At 39.7% G+C, this 24,752-nt stretch overlaps 2 protein-coding genes across 4 annotated transcripts in view; both read right to left on the minus strand.

Moving 5' to 3' along the window:
- Positions 1 to 7,544, minus strand: part of LOC145438196 (uncharacterized) — an 81,479-nt gene extending 73,935 nt beyond the window's left edge. Inside the window, exons 1-3 of the mRNA XM_080315580.1 lie at positions 7,416 to 7,544; positions 3,354 to 3,394; positions 1,753 to 1,762 (exon numbers count right to left, since the gene is read on the minus strand). Coding sequence (XP_080171706.1) covers positions 1,753 to 1,762; positions 3,354 to 3,394; positions 7,416 to 7,494 — 130 coding nt within the window. The 5' untranslated portion in view covers positions 7,495 to 7,544. The remainder of the gene's footprint in view (positions 1 to 1,752; positions 1,763 to 3,353; positions 3,395 to 7,415) is intronic.
- A 6,778-nt stretch (positions 7,545 to 14,322) lies between these two features.
- Positions 14,323 to 24,752, minus strand: part of LOC145438194 (uncharacterized) — a 59,960-nt gene continuing 49,530 nt past the window's right edge. For 2 of the 3 annotated variants that reach the window (XM_080315573.1, XM_080315572.1), the window contains exons 4-7: positions 22,247 to 22,399; positions 19,870 to 20,022; positions 18,572 to 18,822; positions 14,323 to 14,948 (exon numbers count right to left, since the gene is read on the minus strand). In XM_080315573.1, the coding sequence (XP_080171699.1) occupies positions 14,757 to 14,948; positions 18,572 to 18,822; positions 19,870 to 20,022; positions 22,247 to 22,399 (749 nt within the window). In that variant the 3' untranslated portion in view covers positions 14,323 to 14,756. The remainder of the gene's footprint in view (positions 14,949 to 18,571; positions 18,823 to 19,869; positions 20,023 to 22,246; positions 22,400 to 24,752) is intronic. The other variant, XM_080315575.1, reaches the window with a different exon arrangement.

The following is a 24,752-nucleotide window of genomic DNA, read 5'->3' on the forward strand; positions in this document are numbered from 1 at the left end:
AGAGATAATGTAATCCTCTACCCGCTGTTCCTGAGAGAGCCGAGTCATGCCTTTCATCAAAGTAGGGGTGTTGATTTTCACATCGAATGGTGCAAACAAACCTTGCAGTAGGTATCCTTCATCAGCCATGATGCTGTCGCCCTTTTCAAACATTACTCTGGCTTCAGCCAGCAAATCAGATTGCTCAATAATGCTGCTGCAGTCACTAACGGATCCACTATAGCAGTCACTTATGAAGGAGACAGCACCCGTGGGTGCAATGCCAACTACTACTTCCATAGTATTTCCATTCTTTCAAGTGGAGAATGTAACGGACTGTGCAGTGTGCATGGATATCAGATGGCTTCTCAATTGGGATTTCTGTAGAGTCAATAATTATCTCGTTAAAGGATATAGTTTTTTAAATCATCTGGCATGGGATCCAATATTACTTGTTTTGAAGGCGAAATTAGTAATTTTGATAAGCAGTACATATGCTTGATCCAAGCAAGCATTAATGATGCGGGAAGCTGTTGATTCTGAAACAGTACCAAGCAGTTGATGATCCAGAGCTTGATCAGTGTCAGAAAAACTTGCTCTTCATTTGAACACAACGTACAGGTGTACTCCAATAGATGAACATCGTACATTGCAATGTCCTTTAAAAGCAGAAACTGTTTGATGTCATCAAATCCAGTGAAGTACTGCACTGCTTTCTTATCATCCTTGATATTTTCTCAACTGAAAGCTGGCATTGAAGCTCCTAGTTGGCACTGAATGCCCATATTTTCCGAGTCTGTTTGAAATTTCTGGTCACTATGTGTTACGGAATGAATTATTTCAGTAGGTTCTGGTATACAGGGGTTCGAATTGTTTGTCTTCCTGACAGTTTTTAGTGGCGTTCTTTTATCATGCTGGAAGACTGATGGGACTGCCTCCTGTCTTTCAAGTTTCATGTTCGGCTCATATAATCACTTGAAAGAAAATGACCATAGCAAGCAATATGTCTCTGCCCAATGTCTCTGTCCAAAGCTGTTTCGTTTTGGAGTCTGATCTCCTAATTGCTACTCTCCATTTCATCAGCTTCCCTGGTGGCGTAGGAATCAAATTACCACCAATCCGACTCGTGCAACCAGGTACACAGCAATATCGTGGCATTTTATAATTTAGATATATGAAAATACAGACTATTAAAATGAAATATACATGTCACTCAGCTAATATTAAAACGCCACTCTCTGGAAATGAAATACCGATACACGAAGTAACCTGGCAATTCATAAATTGCACTAAACTCAATCATCAGTCGTAAATATGTTTAAACGCCGTACATATAGAAGATTAATCCTGTTACCCAAATCCAACAGGCAGTGGCCGACCTGGTTTCTAGGGAATAAAGCTATAAGTTTTGTTTGCTTACTACGGACTAGGACGAGGTGTTGGCGCCCCTAGTGGTTTGTGAATGTCTCCCATTCTGAGTGAGTGAGTCGAGGTTTAGGAATATAAAACACACGAGCATGCTGGCGTACTGTAAATGAAGGTAGAAGTAAAAAGAAAGTAAAATCAACCAAACAAAAGAATAGTACTGCACATATACTATTTGTCGTTTACGGATTCATCAAACGTATGTAAAACGTAATATGCAACATACATATAAGGATTTACACTTTCATGCGTTGCGGACAAGGATGCAAATGCAGTCATCCACGTGTGCTTCAACGAATGCTGCTGATACTGCAAATAATGTCTCAAATTAAGAAGCTATTTACTCACCATCGAAGCTCTGCAAAGAAACAAATATTTTATGCCAGAAGACTGTGTGATAATATGTTGTGAATATTTATCGTTCAGTTACTTCCTTACCCCTTGTTGATAACAAAGAGCTTGATTCTTCAGATTCCCATTGACATATACAGTAAAAAGATATGCTACACAACCGACCCTGTCGCTACAAAAACTTCAGAATAGTATAGTCCTTTAGAACCAAGTGAGAGTATTGTATCAGATGGAAGTATGGTATGCGAGTATCGTTATGTGCAAGAGCAAGTGTGTTATGCAGAGCGAAATATCAAGTATGGTATTGAGATGGCCAGGAACGAAACATCTGGTTTTTCGGCCGAAGAATTTTTTCCTGCCTTTACCGCTAATTCTACTTCTACATCGCCATATTTTGTAACTTAGTTTTTGATGCTCTTTATCGCTCCTTGTCTTATTAACTACGGACCTTGTCATCCGAGGGGGCGCCATTTTCTGAACGCGGCTTAAGGGTGACAAAATTATTAAGAAATGCCGCTGCACTATGGATATTCTTAGCATCGTGATATTTCGTAGTTTCATTACGCCCCAAATACCTACACGCCCGGCATTCCGTGTGTCTAGAAAAGGTTTCAGCTTCATCACGGCAAAAGTAATAGAAAGTATGGAATATGTATTAAATGCGCCAGATATGGCTGAAGCAATCTACTCAAGCAGCAAGCAGCAGTAGAAGTTCTGCCAAAAACTTTCACTTATTTATAAGTGGAAGTGCGGCTTCGATAATCTGTACTTCACCTGTCTCTTCGCAGTATTTCTGTACAATAAATATGCAAATTCCGTAATGTTGGGTGCACAAATGTTCCATATCAGTCATTCATCAACATCAGTACAAAATAACAATATTCATTTAAGGTTTCACAATTTTACGTATTCTGACCACAGGTGAGACGCTGCCTCACTTGCATTCTTGGGCGCACCTAATTGTTAGCGGGCTCATGATCGATTTGCGATGTAGGCAGACTGCGACATTATATTGCACATAAAGTGCTCTTGATAAAAATACATAAAACATGCATGTTTTTTTCTCACAATGGTCATCTCGACAGTTCGCACACACGCTACTATAGCAACACCCTTGACATTCTATGTCAAAAAGGCATTTTCTTTAGCACGGCAAAAGTGATAGAAAGTATGTAATGTGTATCAAATGCGCCAGCGGTAGTTGAAGCAGACAGTATCGCCACTCAAATAGAAGTATAAACATTGCCGAAATTTCAACTCAATTGTAAGTAGAAGTGAGGCTTGACTCCTCGGCTCCTCAACTGTCCTCGAGCTATTTCTGAACAGTAAATATGCAAATTACGTGATTTTGGGCGCAGAAATGTCCCAAATCAGTCATTCATGAACACCAGTAAAATATAACAATAGTTATTGAAGGTTTCACAATTTTCTTTTATTTGTTCTGACACCAAGTGAGACGCTGAGACTCACTTGCCTCCCTCGACCGCACCTCCCTGTTAGTAGGCATATATCAAATTTGTGGTAGGCAGACTGCGACATTGTATTACGCATATTGTTCTCTTCGTTCATAAAAATATAACAGGCATGTCTGTACTCACAATGGTCATCTCGACACACGTACCGGCAGTAGACATTTCGTCTGTAAATATAGGACATCCCGTTATATGCAGTCATCATGTTTACATTTATACATACACTGATAGTCCAAATAAACGAATTGGTTCAAAATCAACGGTATATTATAGCAGTCATAGTGTGAAGAATCACCAAGACCATATCACCCTCGGATCGTTTGACTCATAGTTGCTTTTAATTCACGTGAAACGTAGCAGTCCAATATTACAGAGGTGGTCAAAGTAGTCAAGAAAGTTACTCAAGTAGAAGTGGAAGTAGCGACACAAAAATCTGCTCAAGGACGAGTAGAGGTACTCCCTTCAGAACAGAGGTCTCAAACACGCGGCCCGCGGGCCGCATGCGGCCCGCGACGGCATTTTGGATTTCGAAGTATTCGACAATATTTTACTACCAATTTTTGAGAACTTAAAATTCGCACTAAAACTACTCCAGACTGAAACTACTCATCAAACTTCACCAATACATCACTTTCAAAAGTTACCACTCAGTGGAAGATCAACTATAACGTGACATTACTTGTTTAATATGGTAAAACATGACCCGTTGATGATTCGTGACTGAAAATTGTGATTTGGACTTAGGCGCGACCCTCTGTATTACTCGTACTCGTCACGTCAAACGTTAAAATCAGAGAAGAACTTTTGTGACTCGGAATGCCGTGACTTGGCACAACCACGCACGCGACTAACCATGGTGTCCTATATGGCGTGGACACAAGCAAATCTCACGGCTCAGTGAAATTGGTGTACGTCACACTTTCCATTTGGTCGAAGGCAATTTGACGGCAATTTTTGTCCGGTTTGTCCTGCATTAGCCTAAATTTTATAAAATGGGAATCAACCGAAAGCTACCGCGGTACTGATTGCGAAAATATATATTTATTCTGTTCGTGGTCCTGGAACTCCCCAAAATAACCCTCGAATGTTGCATTGCATGTGAGTTTGGTATTGTGATGCAGCAATGACGCCTGGGAGCAGGCGAGGAGCACCGCAGGCAGCCAGCGTATCGGCCATTGTTACGCAAGCGATTGAGCACTCTCACTCTCGTGGCATTTGCTCCTGAGCTGCTCAGACGGCATGGTTGCGTCACAATACCAAACTCACTTACAATGCAACATTTGGGGTATATTTTGGCGTGTTCCAGGGCCACGAACAGAATAAAATTTATACTTTCGCAATCAGTACCGTGGTAGCTTTCCATTGATACCCGTTTTATCAACTTTAGGCTAATGCAGGACAAGCCGGTCAAAAATTACCGTCAAATTGCCTTTGACCAAATGGAAAGTGTGACAAAGACCAATTTCCCTGAGCCGTGAGATTTGCTTGTGTCCACACCATCTAGGACACTATGAACAAACTATAAAACTGGCAGGAGAAATAGTAAAATATCAAAAGGTTGTAGCTTGCGTTGCGTAGCTTATTTAGATATCTAAGCATGTAGGTATGGCAACCGACATTGGCATTATGTTGCCCCTTTGATGTATAGTTGGTTACATCCCGTGTCATCTTGGGTATCTTTATATATGTTATTGTCGTCAATTTAATGTGGCGAGTATTAACTAGTCGTAGCCTATACGCTTCACAGCTGTAACACCAACGGATTCTTCGGCGATTGCACATTTCTATTGTTATAGCACAGAACCGTTATGTTCACGTTGTTATTGATCTGTTCCAACATTCGAAGGTAAAATCAAACGCTGATTCTATTTGACTTCCGAAATGACATTTCAATATAGCCTAGTTATCAGGAGTAGACCAATGCTAGAAACCCGGAAATGAAGCCTACTCTGAAATACATTGAATTCCCCTATCATTGGTGGTGCGGCCCGCAGCGCCATCAAAAATAGGAAATTGGCCCGCGAGCACATTTGAGTTTGAGACCTCTGCTTTAGAAGCAGCTCAAAACTACTTGAAGTAAAAGTAGAATTGACTAACTTTAAATCTACTCAATAAGTAAGTAGTTGTGAAAAAGATCGTAAAATTCGGTAAAATTGACTGTCACAAGCTGCAAATTGAGCTATGCGAAAGGTGCGAGCTTGATTCATATTGATGCTTCCCAGGTGGTATAGCATAAGCATAAGCATTCTTCCGCATCATCGAATGGAAAAGATAGCAATAATATCGAAATGCGATTCTAATCGTCCTTTTATTCAAATACCTCGATTCAGAAAAATCATGGTATGGCGACCTCATCCATATTATAGGGCTCGTAATTTTGGTCGAAGAGCAATGCAGAAACGTTGTGTCGAAAACTGTGTAATGCTTTGCGCGATTAGTAAACGATAATAAAAAATATAGCTGATCCTAAAAATGCAAATGCCATATAGTGTAGCTATATTTTCCGAAATTAGAGGCATCACTACACTTGCTTTTATACTTCAACATGTATGTTCTCCAGACAAAATAGTTGAAACGATAGCTAGAACTCAAAGTATGATACTGGGAATTGAAAGAGAAATATAAATACTAATTAAAAAAAGCGCAAAATCTATTTCATGTCTTTTGTCCAGGAAGTTTCAACAGTGGTCTGCTAAAACAGGTCTAAAGCTTAGAAATATCCACTTTTCCAGATTAGGACACGCCATGGGCTGCTAGATTACGATATGATAGGTGAATGCTCGATTGCGAAACGGTAGTTTCAGACGCCATGATGGGCCATATTTACTGTGATCAAATATTTCATATGGAAGACGATGCGGTGTGAACGGAACCACGCAACCCACATACTAAATTATATTCACCGATACATTCGTGAAATCCTATTGGTCTACTGTGCGCATAGCGCGACGAAAATTCTGGACTTACTCATTTTTTATGAAAAGTAAATGCTGATACTCTGTGAAAACAGGCCCGAAATTCCTCAGGCTATCTTTTTGAGTGAAGGATTAAACTACTTCTACTGAAAATAGGGAAAAGTAAAGAAGTTCATCATAAAATATTATGAAGTAGAAGTATAAGTAGCGAGAAATTAGATCTACTTGAGTTAGTACCTAAGTAGCGGGAAACTACTTGAGTACTTCAAAAAAGTTGAAGTACTTCATTACTGACCGCCTTTGCAATATTATCGTAGGCCAACATAAAACCATGGCTGCTGAGTGTAGAATTTATGAAGTCATGCTATCGGCGCCTGATTTTCCTTTTCGTTCAAGTGACTGGCATTCAAGTGTTTAGAATGGAGGCCGTAGCTAAGCTTAAGATCCGCCAGCGCAGGGCTCTGCGGGTCGGTTTCAAGAAGAATGTTTTCTTGGGAACCGGTCTGTAAATACACAAATGTTCAAAATTTGCCACCTTAAAGTCTATATATAAAGTCCGGCATCTACCGGTCGGAATAGACTCAGATTTTGGGTGTAGCGTTTTTTCAGGCAACCTGGCCATTTTATATTCAAGCAAGTTGAATAGGAAAAAATTATATTTTTGAACAATCATAGTGCCCACCCATGTAGTATACAACGTGAGTATAGTGTTGGGCAAAATCGGTATCTGAGTGATTCGATTCCGAATCAATAATTACGCCTCGCGTCGGTCGAGTATTTGAGTATCACTCCTTATGACGTCACAACTGCATGGATGCTGTGGGACGTTTAAATGTGAACTTTTTATGCGACCGCAAAAAATATAATGCCAGTTCTACATCATTATTTGGCATTTTCCGATCATGCCAATTTCATGGCACTTTTAGACAATTCTGTAGGTTGACTACCACTTCACAGATATGTCATTTCCTCTAACGTGAGTAGCCTTGCACTACATGTTTCATATGCTGCGATACGAATAATCGGGGTTTATAGCCTTCTACAGTGGATAAAAATGTCAACAATAACAACAACAACAGCAGCAACAACAACAACAACAACAACAACAACAACAACAGCAACAAAAACAACAACAGCAACGTCGACCGGCTGGCACCGTCCCCGTACCAGAGGTTGCGGGCCACTGCACTCCTAATTTTTCAAAAAACTAATTCACGAAGACTATATATCGAATCATTAAGACTGGGTCATTTAGAAGCAATGAGAATATCACCTGCTCCTTCGCTTTTGATGCATGCAATAAATACAGCTGCAATAAACCATGACAAAAGTTTCGTCGAGGGAGTATTCATGTTTTAAAGTAACCTAAAAGACTGTAAAACAGTACGCATATCATCGAGTAGCCAACCAACAGGCTCGAATAGAATCGCAGCTTTAAAATCTGGTGAACGCGTACATTATGAGTAGGCTATATCTTATGTGTCATAGAAGCAAATGGATAAGCCAGTACATTGAATACGGAAATGGTCTCTCGATGTTGCCATCCTAGTTATTTTATATTTGCGAGGACTCCGACCGAAATGTCATGACTTACATTGATTTACATTGTGTTTTATTTCCGTAGAACACTATCGACTATCACAATATAGTGTTGAATCTATTATATTTCCATCTTCAGAGCTGGTTGCGAGCCAATAAAAAACTGACTCGTGAAACGCAGTTGTCCACGGTAAGTGGTGTTAACAACTCGGATGTATGGCACCTATCCAAGTGTCGTGAACTGAAATCACTTGTCCTACGACTAATCTTGGTAAAACAATAAAATGATCTTTCCCTTGGTGCTTCTCGAGCTTACGTTTAAAGCTTGCTGCCTGATAGATATATTTGCAGAATGGTTTACATAGTCGTATGGATGAGCTATCCTTGCCGATCGCTTTGTTTCCACTCATGAATAGACTCGAGTACAATTACAACTGCTGACAGTAGAAATCCATATTTACTTCCTTGCGACAGCAGGCATATCCGTGATTATGTTCCGAAGCGTACTATTAGCCAAATTTCGCGTCTCTGTGGCAATAATGTGGATGAGTTCCTTATTTAGTGTTCGCGATTCGTTAGGAAACTGAAGTGCCGACACATGTGTTATTATTTGTTAGTTGCTGAAACCCGTTCCACTGCACAGCATATCGTTAATTCTCAGTCCTAGTAGTTAATAATCGCCGCAATTGAGCCGCGACAGCTTGCCAACCTATTAGTTTCATTTGGCCGTTTATGTTTCACAATGAGCAGACGATGGGCCGTTTACAACGGTATGCCGATAAATTGGGCTACAATAAGCAATAAAATATCAATGATAAGTTCACTCACAGTGCAAAGATCTACGATATAAACGAAATGCAGGTTGCAAAAAAATTATGACTTCGTAAACATTTGTGACATTTTTTGACCTAACGCTACGTTTTTGACCAAATTTTGTGTCAAAAATGTCAAAGATAAATCGCCCTACTGATGAGTCACGAATTACGTTTTTTATGGTCGTCGCCCAGAATGCTCACGTACTCTCCGATTTGAAAATGTTCCATAACACATTCTTATTTATAGTCACTTCAATATTGACTTCAGTCAGTGGCCGAGAATGCTTGCTCACAACTAATAACTAGGGATGGTGCGAACCTCTGAAAGTTTCTAGTTCATCTGAACGCGAACCTTTTTGAAAGCTTCTGTGTAAACGCCAACGTGAACCTTTGACGTCACGTGACGTCATATTGTTAATGAGAATCCTAATCTTCGTAAAGTGATATATTATTGTACAATGTGTATGATGACTAGCGACGACTCACCAAATTATGCAACTATGCTCAAGTAAATGATGACTTTTAAACGACACCTAATGTGTACACTGGAACAATCAAATTCCACAAATTCAATATTATCCGTCCCTTTGCCAACAATTTCGACGAGTACTCAGATTGACCGGCCCTAGGCATTCTTGAGAGTACAACATCGGTTTCTATACTTGCACCAAATATTATTTCAGAAATAGGTTACACACCAGGGTTCACCAACACGCGGCCCTCGAGGTCATATTTTGCGGCCCGCGACCTGATTTGTGATGTAGCTTCGTGAAGCATGTTGTAATCCTGAAATTGATTTCAGTTTAAAAATAATGTTGTTTTTGTTCAAAATAAGCTATTCGCTTATACCCAACATCACTATTCCTAATTAGCAGATACGGCTTCGGAGATGGTAATAACAGTCCATGAAGGTAGAATTAGCTGATATGATATGCAATGGCCCAGACACTGCCAAGACCGAAACGCTCAGAAAGTGACCTCTGGCTTCCACACAAGAGCAAGCTTTACGATGAGATATAGTTTTCCGTAAAGTACCGTATCTATATCGCTAACCCCAATATCGAATCATTAGTCGTTGAAATGCATTGTTAGATATCGTTCAAAATTCAATAAAAGTGATGATCGTGAAGGTGATTTTTGTTATATTTGCATTTCTTCATGAAAATAATATTTATTGTGGTAACTATGGCTACTCCCGTTGCTCATGTTAGAGGCGACAGCCCTGTACTAATGTAGTTTTAAAACTGTGCTTGCTAAACTGTGTGGCCTCTTTTATCTCGATATTGAATTCATACGGCGGCCTCTACGAAATTTGAAAAGTGGCCCGTGACCCATTTTGAATTGGCGACCCCTGTAACACTAGGCTTACCATACGTCCTCTTTTAAGAGGATTTGTCCTCTTTTTTGACTTTTTTGAAAGTGTCCTCGGAGGACGCCCTTTTGTCCTCTTTTTTGAGATTTTGTCCTCTTTTTTGAAAATTTAGGTCAGATTTAGAAGAAATTGCGAGTGATATGCCGCAAATTAGTGCAGAAGTGAAGCTCCGGCGGGTATTTCGGAGGGAAAAGCGGTGATTTCAGCTCCGAGCGAAAAGAAGACCTTTTTTTTTTTTTTTTTTTTTTTGTCAACCGATCATGAAGTGGGAAAAATTTACCGGTTTTTGAGAATTCTTCTCCAGTTTTGCATGTCTGAAATTTCTGAAAAAGTGTCCTCTTTTTTCATTTCCGAAATATGGTAAGCCTATGTAACACTGTATCCACCTACCCAATCGAAAAAATTTGATATTTATGATACAGTAAAATTGTCAAATCAAGAGAGGTCCCGTACGCCTGATAGATATTTTACATTAGAAATTGATACCTTATTTATATCAACTTCGTTGATGTAAATGTAATTGATTGGTTGACGAGGCACAATTTGCTGACTTCCTACAACTTATGTGTTTCGTTCATGATATTGTGTGATTGCGGGCAAAGCTCATAGCAGAGAGTCATTTGGGATGAGGGTTGCAGTAAGCGGTAGCGTTTGCTGGCTTGGAAGTTTCGTTATGTGTTTTCTCGTGGACGGAAGTATATGTAGCCTACAGTGCGAAGCTATCATTTCGTAACTACTACTAGGACTGTGCAGGATCGCGTACCTGATGATTCGAATGCGAATCCAGAATTAGGCTTAAGGTCGAGTCTAGTATTCGAATACCACTCATTGTGGCGTTTTAGCTTTATGTATGGTCTGGAAAGTTTTAATATGTATCTTTTATGCAGCCACAAATGAAATTATCTCAGTTATACTACATTGAAGATAATTTGGTATTTTTCGGTCATATATATTTCATATCGCTTTTATGACAAAGCTGCGGATCAATCATGTTTAGACAAATGTCGTTTCTGCTAACGTGCGCATGCGCATACTTTTTCCACAGGTTTTGTATACTGGGATGGTTTCAAGGATTCAACGGTGAAATTTAGTATCGAGACTTTCATTAACGTTGATAAAATAACTGACTGTGTCAAGGAGAATATAATTTCAGTATTTAGCTTATGGTCCGGTAAGTCTGGACCAAGCTCAAGTCGGATAACGGAAGGTATTAGACACCAACATCGCTAAAATATGTATATTCTACCCCCTACCATTGCACATTATTATTTTTGACCAAATAATAAACTGAAAAATTTTCCGCACTAGGCGCGATTTACCTTCATCTCATATTTATTACATTGTGTAGAGCAGTGATTCCCAACCGTGACTTCCAATTAGCCTTCTTGCGGCTCCCATTGACGTTTGAAAATCGCCCAAAAATATTAAAAAATCAATTTATAACAAAAAAATCTAAATCATATTAAAAAAATAACCCTTGCTTGGCTCTCAGCATGGTGTTTATAATCAAGGCTGAAGGACAACTCCTCTGCTGTCGAGTAGCGATTCACATCTCAGCATCGATTTCGTTCTCACAGCAAAATAATCACACACCAATGCGTTCGGATCGGCACTCAAATTTAAGTCAGCTCACAACCAGACATTTTCCAACGGTATCTGAACATCACCCCAGTGGATCATTTGATGCAGGCAACAGGCTAATCAGCAACTTTATTGATGAGCTCAACCGCTGCATTGACGGAATGAATGCTTTCTTGTCCGTGATGAAAATGTTTTGAAATCCTATTACATACAATGTGGTCACCGCCCCTTGTAATATTCAACTTGAGTTGCTAGACATGCAGTCAGATATCGAGCTCAAGGAATTACTTAAAAGAGAAGACTTACTTAAATTTTTTGAGTCAAGTTCCTTGATAACCAAATGCCCAGAAAATCGATTCTCTATTGTGATCAACTTATGTAGGCCTATGTTGAGCACTTTTGAGCAGAATGTTTAGAATGAAAAATCAATATCGCAATCGATTGACCGATGACCACATGAAGCATCTACTGCGTAGGCTGCATTCTCTGCAATTTATCCTCACTTTGACACACTTCTTGAAGTTCAAAGCCAATGCCAGGATGGACATTAAATTGATTTTATTTTGCTTGTTAGTGTTGCTATCAGGGCTTTGGAGCCGGAGCCGGAGCCCGGAGCCGGAGCCCCGGAGCCGTGCATTTTCACCGGAGCTGGAGCCGGAGCCGGAGCTCTACATAAAATTCAGCCGGAGCCGGAGCCGGAGCTGGAGCCCGTTATTTGAGGAGTAGCTCCGGCTCCGACCTATTTCATAAGATGCTATTATATATGCAACAAACACATCTGCTGATTCATCATAATTGAACAGCAGGCCTGAATTTTAATGCTGTGCGCAGCAATGGCATAGAGTAAAGTGCGTTCTAATGCAGCTATGATGTTGTCGACAATTGACAAGTATACATTATCACGTCACAAGCCGGCACGGCGGCACCTAGTCTATATGTCTTCGTTGCTACATCGGATGTTACTGACGGCTGACAGACTCTAGACTACTATTATAACTAACCTATGGGTAGATTTGTAATCTATATAGACCAGGAATGGTCAACCTTTTCGGCTAAAGGGGCACATGCAATTGACGAACGAGTGCGCGGTCCACTAGTCGCGCCAAGCGGGTAAAATTTTCAAAGTTTATAAATAAACTAGGTCAATATTATTATTACTTGAGTATATTGCGGGTCTATATTGTATACCGCCCGCTAGGCTCAGTTTGCAAAGACACGACTATTCGGCGTCTGGCCACATCGATATCGAAGGTCTCCGATAATATGCGACAATCATTTTGGGCCTACATTTCACCGTCGACTATGTTTATGCGAGCGTAAACGCGAAAAGACTTTCTCCCGTAATTGCGAATACAGTTAGACTCAATCAGGTAAATTAGGCGTTTATTTCATTTTCAGTAGGGGCCAGGGGGTAGGCTACCAAGCAAGAAATCGTGTGACAATTAAATACGCGAAGCGTGAAGAAAAATTTCGCTACTATTTTAGTTTATTGTAATATACGACGATTTACTGAAAATGTGACCGGACCCTGGATCTGCCAATGCGTCGGAACTGATATTTTAGTCATCAACATCCCAAGTGTCGCAGCCAGAATTGTAATTTTTGGTTTGCATTGCATTGCAAGTCCACAATCTTAGCAATTCATTTTCGATAATATAATAGGAAATTACCTCGCGGGTCACGCAAAACCCTCTCGCGGGCCACATTTGCCCCGCGGGTTGGCCACCCCTGATATAGACAGACCCATTCGATAATTTCAGAGCCGGAGCCGGAGCTGGAGCCGGAGCAGTTGTAATAATGCGGCTCCGGAGCTGGAGCCGGAGCCACTGTATGATTGAAGAACGCTCCGGAGCCGGAGCTGGAGCAGTTTAAATTTACGGCTGCTCCAAAGCCCTGGTTGCTATTCGTTGGTACGTGCTTTCATGCTTTATAATTTTTGTTTTACCTAATGAGTGTGTTCCTGCGCCTCCAAACGTACTCTGAAATTTGAAATGCGGCCGCGAAACCGTAAAAGGTTGGGAACTACTGGCGTAGCGTTTGTAACCTGCATGTCATTTTGATGATAACCCTCGGATTATCCTTGATCGAGGATAATCCGCGATTTATCAACGAAAAACTCACATAACTCCGCTTCCACTGGTCAGAATTGACTAAAATTTGTTTTGCAACGTCTTTGAAGACAGCTCAAATTTCATGGGGTTGGCAAAAAAAATTGGAATTTTTTTTCAATTTTTCATAATAAACTAAAAATTTTAATTGGATCTGCGGAGTCCTATACTAGTTAGAATTGAACCAAATTTGGTGTGCAGCGTCTTTTAGTGTAACCTGACAATTTAATCAGTGAATGGCTGTAATACTAAAAAAAAATATTTTTGAATAGCCCTAATGAGCAGTCTCTCAACAGTCACGCTGAAACTACACGTTGAGATTGAAAACATTCTGGTTGCTTTGGATTTGACGATAAAATATTCATTATCACCAAGGAAGGCTTGTCTAAACGCTGTTCCATGTTCTTCTGAATGTAAACTGAAACTGGTCTCGGATCTGCTGACCCATCCATTTCTTCAACAGTCCTCCGTTTCTTGCTAAATGCTGAGGTGTTAATTCTTTTTATTACTGTCCCATTCCCCCCCACCCATCGCTTTGCTGAAGTTCATTGGTACTTCTCGCTTCGAAATAGATTTATGACTATAGATACGTTTTGTTCCCATTGTGCCCCACCTTCTCCTACACAGGGGATGAGGGCTTCAAAAAGAGCTCAGACTCTTCGAAACGTATTGTATTACATTATATTTTAATCCATGTATGTTTAAACTAAATGATCGGGTCGCAATCTGGAGGTTTAGACCAGCAGGTATGTGCTATAACAAATACTGTACGTACATGTTATACATCTGAATCGCCCTATTTTGCTCCAGAAAAACATCATGCATATGCAAAATAAAACTATCACCTTGAAATAATAAATATCAAAAATATCATAAAAATAAAGGACAACGCGATATATAAACTAATGTTACAAAAATTATAGTTTTATTCGGAAGAATTTTAGAAACACTAACAAATCCGATTTTGAAAATGTATTCGGGGTATTCGAATCCTTCAATAAATTCTTCAGCAAATTCCTGGATGTATCAAGTCTTTTGTAATATCCATGGCTAAATTCAGCTGGGGACATAAATACAGACATCACCGTCTTCGGGCATCAACAACCGCGCAATGACGAGCAAACGAGAAAAGGATTCAATCAATTTTACGTTTTGTATCATAAGGTTAGCTATCTCTTTTTTAATACCCATTGCTACATTCAGGCGTAGTTACAGCTGCAAACAACACCATATAATAATGTGTCTGAGGATCTGTTTATCATCCCTTCGAAGTCTTTTCCTTTGGTGTCCGTATATAGAGCTAGGTGGGTCCAGCCCTTTGTCTTTTTCGGATGTTGTCCGTCTGGATACCATTTCAAATACATCTGCTCCGTCGTAGTATATTCTGAGTTCTGAATCATATATTAGAGTGAGCGAATATCGACTTGAAGAATTCGTACGAAATGTATTAACATTTATATAGCAATGAGCTACTTCTAGAGAAATCATTCGGATGGTTGAAATAGTAAGGGGGCATTGATTCTTCAAACTTTTTAAAGGGGGTAACGATGAAAAAATGTTGGTAACCCCTCGTATATAGTAGGCCTACGTATAGTTTTCCGCTGCATAGATTACATTTAGCGCGATCTCCAGGTCCAGCGAACTTGGCGAACGAGTTTAACATGTGATGCGCGACAGCCCATATATTAGGCCTCAAAAAGTAAGAACTGCCAGTACACAAACGAATCAAATTCAAATGTGAAAATATAGAGGACGTAAGTAAGTAATGAAGTCTATTCGCGACGAATTATTATAGTTCTACATAGGATTTGGTTACAATACAGAGGGGTTTATCTCGAATTTACAGAGTGCAAATGCAATATTGCTTACAAACCCTCAGAGTCAAACTTTGATTTATAATTTCTTTATGTTTGAGTTACAGTTGCTATACTGACATTCACGATACGCAATGTATGTATCCGCGAAATTAGGGCATAAATAATGTCGGCGCTTGGCACAGCGTTCTCAAAGCAGGACGCGTGAAAGCATCAGAAGGGGAGGGCAAGCTGCGGTATACTGAAGATATTTTTGCGCTTCCCGCGATTTACCTACAATTCATAGTTATTGCTCCGTGCATAGTCCGAATTTCAGATTTGAGAATTCTCTTATCAACTGTCATTACCTTCCATGCCATCAAAGTATACGTTGGCATTACCAGCATTCTGGGTGCCCTTTGTAATATGACGATAATTGGGCACGATATTTCGGACTATTATAAAATGGGTCGTGTCTAAAAAATTGAGAACCACTGGCTTAGAAGGTAGTTTTGTTTTTTGGTGTTCAGTGTGTTTTCAACTGAAATGGTCATTGACACCAGGCCGATATTTTTGCTAGGATTCGGTATGTATTGGTCGGGAATTACGCTAGGGCTTCCCATCCTTTTTTAATTGCTCGTACCAGTTTGTCATGTCAGAGCATTATTTGTACCCCCTAAATAAATCTCATTGATTTTTTCAGATAAAATTATGTATTATATTTCACACACGCAAAAAAGAAAAATCACAAAAAGTAAATGAAATGTCAGTTATTTCATTAGTCCCTTCTCAGTGATATATTGGTTTCTGCTTCATTGATAACATTCGTTTCCAATCGCAGATATTTGTAAACTAATTTTTGATATATATTATAGTAAGATACCCTTATTCACAGTAAGAAGATGTTAAGAAGGGAATTCACTCAGTCATCGAGTAAGTAAGGAAGGCTTTTATAGCAACACACCAAAAATCTTTTAATTTTGATTTGAAGAGCTTCTTGGGCGTAAATAACTTAAATATACAATTGAATAGTATATTCATATTGAAATGAACCCGAAGGCGGGGAGGGGCCGTTCGCACTTTTATTTGTGTGCCTTGGAGTCGACTTTTATCAAATGACACCACCTAAAAATAGTACATTGAGCGCTCTGTCATTCGAAATTTCATGCTCATGACGTCATATTTTGTGATACGATTGTTGATATATGATGTTCTTTCCAATTCTCTTCTAGTTACTGACGATTACCCCTGACGAGTGTCAGCCGAAAATATTAGGGTTCATTTCAATATGAATATACCATTCAATTATGACTTGTCAAACTGATGTTTCAATTTTAGGCAGCTTTCCAAGTCGATGGGCTTTTCCTGCTAATTAACTTTTTCAGATGTTTCTGTTGAATCAAAACGGAATGGATTTGTAATTCAAAGCTGCATATCATTCAATTCACCACAAGAAAAGTAGCTATCGGAAGAATCAACCACATCATATTTAAACGAGGAATAGTTTCATAACTTTATTTTGCAGCAAAGAGTTATTGGAAATCTAATCAAGATATGCACTTTTGTCACATTTATTAGTTGACATGAAGCGATCGGTTTGGCTCGTTTAGAATGTTTACGATTTCGTCACTTTCAAGTGAGGTAACCAGATTAGAATTTCGATGTTGTCAATACAACTCAAAATTTTAAAAAAATCGTAACATCACTCGACCTCAAGGGAGCCACCTTACATCAGTGTGATACAGCAAAATGTGGACAAAAACACAAACAAGCATTGTGTCTGATATTAATGACTATTCGAACACATTTGTCGAACAGATCCTTCAAACTTTACGGCAGACGCTTTGAGACTTCTAGTGTTGGTGCAGAAAGAATTGCTATGATCTAATCATAGCGTGCAACAGTGGAGCTTATTTACGTATATTATACGTGTACGTTCGTCAACACGCGGAAGTTAGTCTGATCCTTCTATTTATTTGAATTTGGATTTGAAAAAATATCAAACCATTCGTATTTTTCATCTGGCTATGCGTCTGGCTGGAAGCAAGTAAAAATGCATTGATATGAGACAAGGAGGATTTTTACTAAATAGCAACGATTGTCAGATAGTTGATTTTTCAAAGCAAAGACCGTAATATCATAATATCACCTATAATACAACTGTACTTTCAAATCCGAAAAAACTGCTCTGTGCCCAGGATCGTCATACCCCTTGATGGTTAATCTCATACCTCCGGTTAGGAACCCTTTCTTTACGTGGACCAGATGTCAAGGAGGAGCCTACATAAACCCCCAACACTTTGGAAATAATGTTGTAGTCGACCGCGATCGGACTCGAACCCGCAACCTATTTGTGTTGCAACATGTTGAAAGTAGCCTATCATTGCGCTGGATCGCCATGCACGACTCAATGTCGCGACAACGCAGCTGCGGCATAAATAATGTACGAGATGAGCAGGTAAGCCGAAATGAATGAAGATTTCATTTGGATTAGTGATGTATTTCTTTTCGTTATGAATACATTTTGTAGTGAGTAATGCGAAGTTTCAATACCAGTAGATTCTGCAAACTTGGTTCTAAGCAGGAGTGACGAACGATAAAGGTATTTTCACAAAATAATTATGCGCATTACTGTCCAGGATTCAAATATCGTGCACCAATAAACCTACGCAATATTTTTTTTTGATTTTTGTGCCGCGATTCATATAATCGTGAAATGAGTGAAAAACCGAGTGGTGATTCAATAACAATGAGCCAGGTTCGGAGAGTATGTTGTCGATGCAGTTTCATATCTTGTACTCCTCACAACACTCACACATAGAGACAACGCCACAACGCGACTAACACGGTGGGAGCATAGAAGCACACCAGCTTATATAAATATGACCATCCGGATAGAGCACCTGTTTTATTACTCTATATCAACATTCAATCGGCTAATTATTGCATATATGTAAATTCCTTCTATTATTGTTTACGAATAAAAGTGTTGCTGGAATACAACGCGTCTAACCAGTACCTTGATAACGAAGGATCCCACTAAAAACAAAGGTATGGATTTGGAAAAAACAACTTGGCATCATTTGACTAGTTGTACCCCAGGCCATCAAGATTTTCGAATCCGGCCCGCAACCGAAATGGAGTTTGACACCCCTAATTAGACCTAACTGGCACCCCGAAATGTCTTATTTATATACAATTATAATGACATTTATACATACTTTGGCCATTGGATTTATGGTGCCGCTTATCCACGCGTTCGTGAATGTCACATTGTTTGCATCTGTCTTGCGGTGCGGCTCCAACATTCCTATGAGCAGATTATATTCCGCTGTATTTTTGACTTCTGCCACCGTTGAAGTGTTTTCCTGGCATATCTGTTCACCCTCATCGTACGTCATAGTTCTCTCGTCTCTCATCGATATCCAGAGGCATTCACTGGTGGAATCGTAACGGCACGCTCTGCAAACCGCTGCAAAATTTCAAATTCGAAAGTAAAAAATACAAAAAATCCCTATTTTTATCATAAATTTGCTGTAAGTTTACCGTGACGTTATGTACCTCTTGACATGGTAGACCTATGACTAGAAACTTTCAACATAGCACAGGTCTGAATCTCAGCTTTTCAAAAAACCTTGAGTGACGCATTTACGACAAATATTTCAAACAAATTTTTGGTTTGCCGTGATGCAACGTAACAAAATTTTACAATTGAGAAAACGACTATCAAACACTTGAAACGTAAAAAGTCAATGTACAAGTGTTACCGATGTAATGATAAGAATGAGTGCCAGAATGTTAGAATGCCAACTGACAACAATCAAACACATTTGTACCCAGAGATAATATAGATAGATATATTTTGTAACTGTCAAACCATATAGTTTATAGAGTCATTGGACAAAACATGCGAGCTTTTGGTTGGAACTTGAAAATAAAAAAAAAACAATTATCAAAGGAAAAAAATCGAAATTTTGCAGTTTTTAGGTATTATTTGGGTGAAAATGGACATGAGGTGACAGCAGAGATACAATGTTAATATTTCTTACCAGAAATAAAATCAAAAATTTTGATTTTTGTTGGTTGCTAGTCCCCTCAAGAGGGCTGTGTTACGGTACCAAGAGTCTGAAGTAAAGTCGGGAAGTCCAGATAGGTGCGAATTACAGATGTATACATATTCAGAACTGCTGCCAAATTATGGAAACAATTAATATAGCAATACAAAATGCAGTTCACGGTTACTAGAGTTGTTGCCTCCCCATCACGTGATATTATTTTCATAATAACACATCGTTCAATTTCCGTAGCACGTATGGATCTAGTGATTCTATCTATTCACTCTCGGGAGACTGGTATAAATTGTCGGAGTCAAAGGCGAACCTGGAAGATCTACAGGCATAACCGAGGGATGCAATAGGTGAATTAGTTTACTTTCTGGCATTGTGACGTTATGTTTTTCATTAAATCACATGAGAACCGTCATTGTCCACTGAGCACTAGTGCAGGACTCAGTATTTACCTTCTGTTGTTGGAATATTTGTGGTTGTTGCCTCAGTTTTTGTTGTGACGTCATGTGCCGTGGAAGGGGTTGTATTATCCTGCGAGGTATCAATCGAGATAGGATTTGTCCTACTTTTCGTAGATGCTTCAAAATTTTCGGAACCCATTTCACCTAGAAGTTATCAGCATTCAGTATATTACGCCCCGCGTTTACTCTCATCAATATGATGAGACAGCCGCAGAGACACAAGACATTTAACGAGAAGAATGTGAATTGCAGAATGCAGAATGAAACAAAAATAAAGGAAATACATGCACACCTCGCTACCTCCAAATCACAGGTCAATATCAATGCGTTGTATAGTGTATAGCAGGGGGGCAACATACGGCTCGCGCACAGTTTCTCGTCTTACATGATAATGTGACCCGCAGCCCCACTCTGCCGAGATCCTCCAATACTTGCTTAACGTCAAATTTTAGTGACTGTATGCAAGACCGTAACTGCCGCACCACAAACCCCCGAATTGGGGGAGCTGAGCTCGAAGGAGGTCAAAATTAGGTCGCGAATTTAAAAGAATTATGAAGTATTTCTTTAGAGAATTATGCATTTATCAAATTTTTTTTGCGCTGGGTGCGATTTATTGTTGGCAATTACCCTCAATATTGGGTTCCGTTCCCCCAATAAAAATACGCATGATTTATAGAAGCGGACACTTTGGCGTCGGCCATTACCGCGCCACGACGCACCAAGACATATGATGATATAGTCCATGCTGTAACATGCGATTCCGAGAAGTGTGCCAGAACGACCAGCAGCGAGAAGACCTTGGCCGAAAAGGACTGCCCTTGTGCTGACCGAAAACTTCGATATAAATATACAATTATAGCTACATGTTTAAATGTCCATTGGCGCCTAAATGGCTGGCGCCGAATGTTCCTGTCCTGGCGCTCTGAACCCCACAAGACAAATGCCATACAGCAGGGAAAAATTATTAGCCAGTAAAGAAAAAGCAATTGAAATCGTGTGCGTCATTTAGATGAGTAAGTTTGGGCCATTTCAATATCTTTCGACATAGCAGATAGGAGGTCACGAAATACCATCATGTAACGAAATCATTATACCAACGGGTCCGCCCGGAGATGTTTGATTATTATTTGGGGCCCTACATTTTTCAAGACACTCAGCTCTATTACCGGTAAATATGAGTACGTGAATAGAGAGCGGATAAAAATGATAGCAATATATATGCAACTCCCGATCATATTGACCGATTCAATCATGAAGTATAACAATTTTTGCGCGCTTCGCTCGTTTAGCGTTTAGGGGGACCCAATATCAACGTTTTTCGGGAAAGGACTGACGAAGTGCTGTTACGTTCCTGGCGATATGTTATTATATAGCCTACGTGTGTGCGCAGCGTACGAGAGTATAGAGCTTACGCGTAAGTTCGTCGAAGCGAGAAGACTTGCATTATCGGCATTTGCACTGTACTCAACCCTAATGAATTGATATCTTGGTAAATTTAGGGTACCGGGCTTATCGAACGCCTTGAAATCTTAATCAAAGGATTGCACCCTGTTTTAATTGATCAGAGACAAGTAGACATGGAGGCGCTGGTATGACAATGCTGTTCTCAAACCCCCATTGTGTTCGTCATTATCGGTTAGAAATGGCTTTGAAGTGACATTGCTTTCGTTTAAACACGATTTATTCCTTGTATATGTGGATAATGTATCAATTCAGCAATCCGGTCCGCCCAGTACCTAATTTTCCCATATCCGGCCCGCCGACTTGAGAAGTTGCCCGCCCTTGGTGTAAAGGGATATAGTGATAGAACGGGCAATAACAATACAGCAAGCGCTGCACCTATGGACTTGGACACCTACATTATTATCTTTCCCGGGAGACTGGAGAAGCGGTTGGAGTCACACGCGTACTTGAAAGATCTACTATGCGCATATAGACATAAACGAGTGATGAAATGAGTCACTTCACCCTCCCCCTCAGCCAAATATGGTTTATAGCTCTGGCATGACATTGTGACGCTATATTTTTTTTCTAAATCACAAGAGATTCGTCATTGTCCAGTGAGCTCTAGTGAAGTTCAGGCATGATGTATTTACCTTGTTGTTGTTGTTGTTGTTCAATATTCATGGTGTTTCAACCACATTGGTCATTTTACAGGCTTATAGGCTTTATTTGATTCCGTATTTGCCAACTGGTAGCGCTGCCCACTTCTAGACTTTTCAAGACACCGTTTACGAGGTCACGTCGCAGGAAGCAGCCTAGATGAGCCTCCAACACTTAGAGTCGCACTCGCTAGGACCCGAACCCGCAAGCCATTGGTGTTGCATTTGTGGTACGTACCACTACGCTATATCGCCTTAGTATTTACCTTCTGTTGTCGGAATATTTGTGGTTGTTGCGGAAGCTGTTGTAGTGACGTCATATGCCGTTGAAAGGGTCAAATCATCATGATAGGCATCAATGGAAATAACATTTCTCATACTTTTCAGAGATGCTTCAAACTTTTCGAAACCCCTTTCACCTGGAAGTTGTCAGCATTCAGTAAATTACGCCGCGCACATGCTTTTATCAATATCATGAAACAGACGCGGAGACACATGACATATAGCACGAGGAAGGTGAATTGCAGAATGACATAGAAGAAACACATGCACACCAAGACACCTACAAATTACAGGCCGTTATCAATGCGTTGCATGGTGATGAACAGGCGTTAAAAACAACAGTAAGCAGTGTAAGATCATAAGGAAAAACATTTGTTGATTCAAAAATTAATCCCGTCAATACATTTCATTTAAATTGTACTTTATTCAAGATATTGTTTTTCGTTAACAAGTAACTTAGTTTCAATACATTATTATTAGCAATCCACCTGTCAGTATGTGGTACATTTAGACTCACATTCCTAATGTGAATTCTGTGAATTGATGATCGACATTAGGTAGTCTGATTACCGAGTATGTAGCTCGCGAACTATAAATGTCACATCATTAATTTAAAATTCCAGCCATAGCAAGGCTTTGTAGAATTGTATACAATACGAGAACGCTGTCCGTATACCTTCGCTGGTATGTATAGCAGTGAAGCAAACCGACACTAAGCGAGGAAAAGCATTTCTAATAGGGCTGGTGTGAACGCGAGTTTCGCGTTTCCGTTCTGTGTGTGAAACTCAGAGATTTAGAAGTTCACGCTCACAGACGAAAATTAGTAGGTTCTGCATTGTGAATCTTTTTCATATTATAATTTCCACGTCATTATAGCATCGTTGGTTGCAATTTATTGCATTGCAACTGCGCGTCACATGCGGGCAGCATAAAAAATCAACACTAAACAATCATGCGCCTTGACAATCTCAAACATTTTACCTGCTTTGTTACAAATGTTTGCTCTAAATACCCAGATTTCTTTTTGTGAATATTTAGTAACCCTCTGCTGTGAGCTTGACCCGCAATCACAAAGCTTTAGGAGCGAAATGCGCTACGTGTAGATAGTCAGCGAATGATGCTTATTCGATTAGCAAATGAAATTGTTATCGTTGTTTGATGTAAAAAAGTCTGGCAGGCGTTCGAGGTCAACCTTGATTTCATATATTTATTGTATCATAAAAACAAATCCATGCGATTGGGGTGTTGGCTACTGCTGTTTAACTTTTTAATGGGGTGATGTTGGTAGCAAGTATAGAAACCCGTTTTACACTCTGCTCAATATCAAGCAATATGAAGCAATAGCGATTATCAGCCGCCGAATACATTGTCAGGTCTGACCTAGATCGTTACGGCAAAAGGTTATATTTCCTTGCAAGTCCTTGTCGAAATTGTTGGCAAAGCGACGGAAGATATTGATTTTAAGGCATCTCGCGTGATTCAGAATCGAATCACTCAGGTATACTCGATTTTGCCCAGCCCAAGAATCTAAAGGTAGCTAGACTACCTCTGGATCTCACAATCCACCTAATTCAAAAGCATGCACAATTGCACATAGACTTCTGTGGATTCTATATCGACTATTTTAGCATTGATATATCCTGATTGCCGAGTTATATACATTGAATAAACTGAAAAGGCATATCATTACTACAACATACTATTGTGTCGTTATGTGATAGCTCTTCAAACGTTCCAGCACTTAACGCAAAAGTTCATGGCGAATTATACGCTTAGTAATATTGGACTTATTGCCATTTATACTTGAGTGGGAGCCATTATTTTGATGTTAGGAATATTGTGGCGAAATTTGCTCTTCACAGATACTGGAATATATAAAGGTCTATGAAGGTATATGACCGCGGAAATCCTTGTATCCATAAAAAATATGGTACGGTACCGTAGAGAGGGGTCACTCATCAATTCTCATTTTTAATAACCAATAAACCCCATGCACCAATGTAAAATATGGTACCATAAGCAGTAGTCGTTCATTAAATTTCTGCACCCGTTGAGGGAGCTCACTTTGATTTTATGATCTCTAGCAATTTTGCCTTTAGCTAAAGGAAATTTACGCGAATACGGATGCAAATAAGTTCAAGAAATTCAAGGAAGAGGCAGTCAGCATGAAAACGGCACTCAGATGTAAGCCTATCTACCACTTGATAGAACAACTGCAGCAACGGCGGGCGATAGGGCTGGGTTAGACAACACTTCAAAGACAGTAAAATGAAGATTGAGCCAAGTACACTCTTCGCGCATAAATCTGCGATAAAATTGATATTCCGGACATGCAATAACGGCGAGCATACATGCTAAATGTAAGTCAGGATCTAAGAAAAGGAAGTTGGTTTAGATTTAGAAAGAAAGTAAGAATGCAGTGTTGTGATTACTCGAGTCATGACTTGACTCGAGTCAGACTCGAGTCAACTATTTTGTATGACTTGACTT

This window comes from Botryllus schlosseri, chromosome 4 (assembly GCF_051294905.1).
Source record: "Botryllus schlosseri isolate E-star chromosome 4, Bs_hap1, whole genome shotgun sequence".
Classification (NCBI taxonomy): domain Eukaryota; kingdom Metazoa; phylum Chordata; class Ascidiacea; order Stolidobranchia; family Styelidae; genus Botryllus; species Botryllus schlosseri.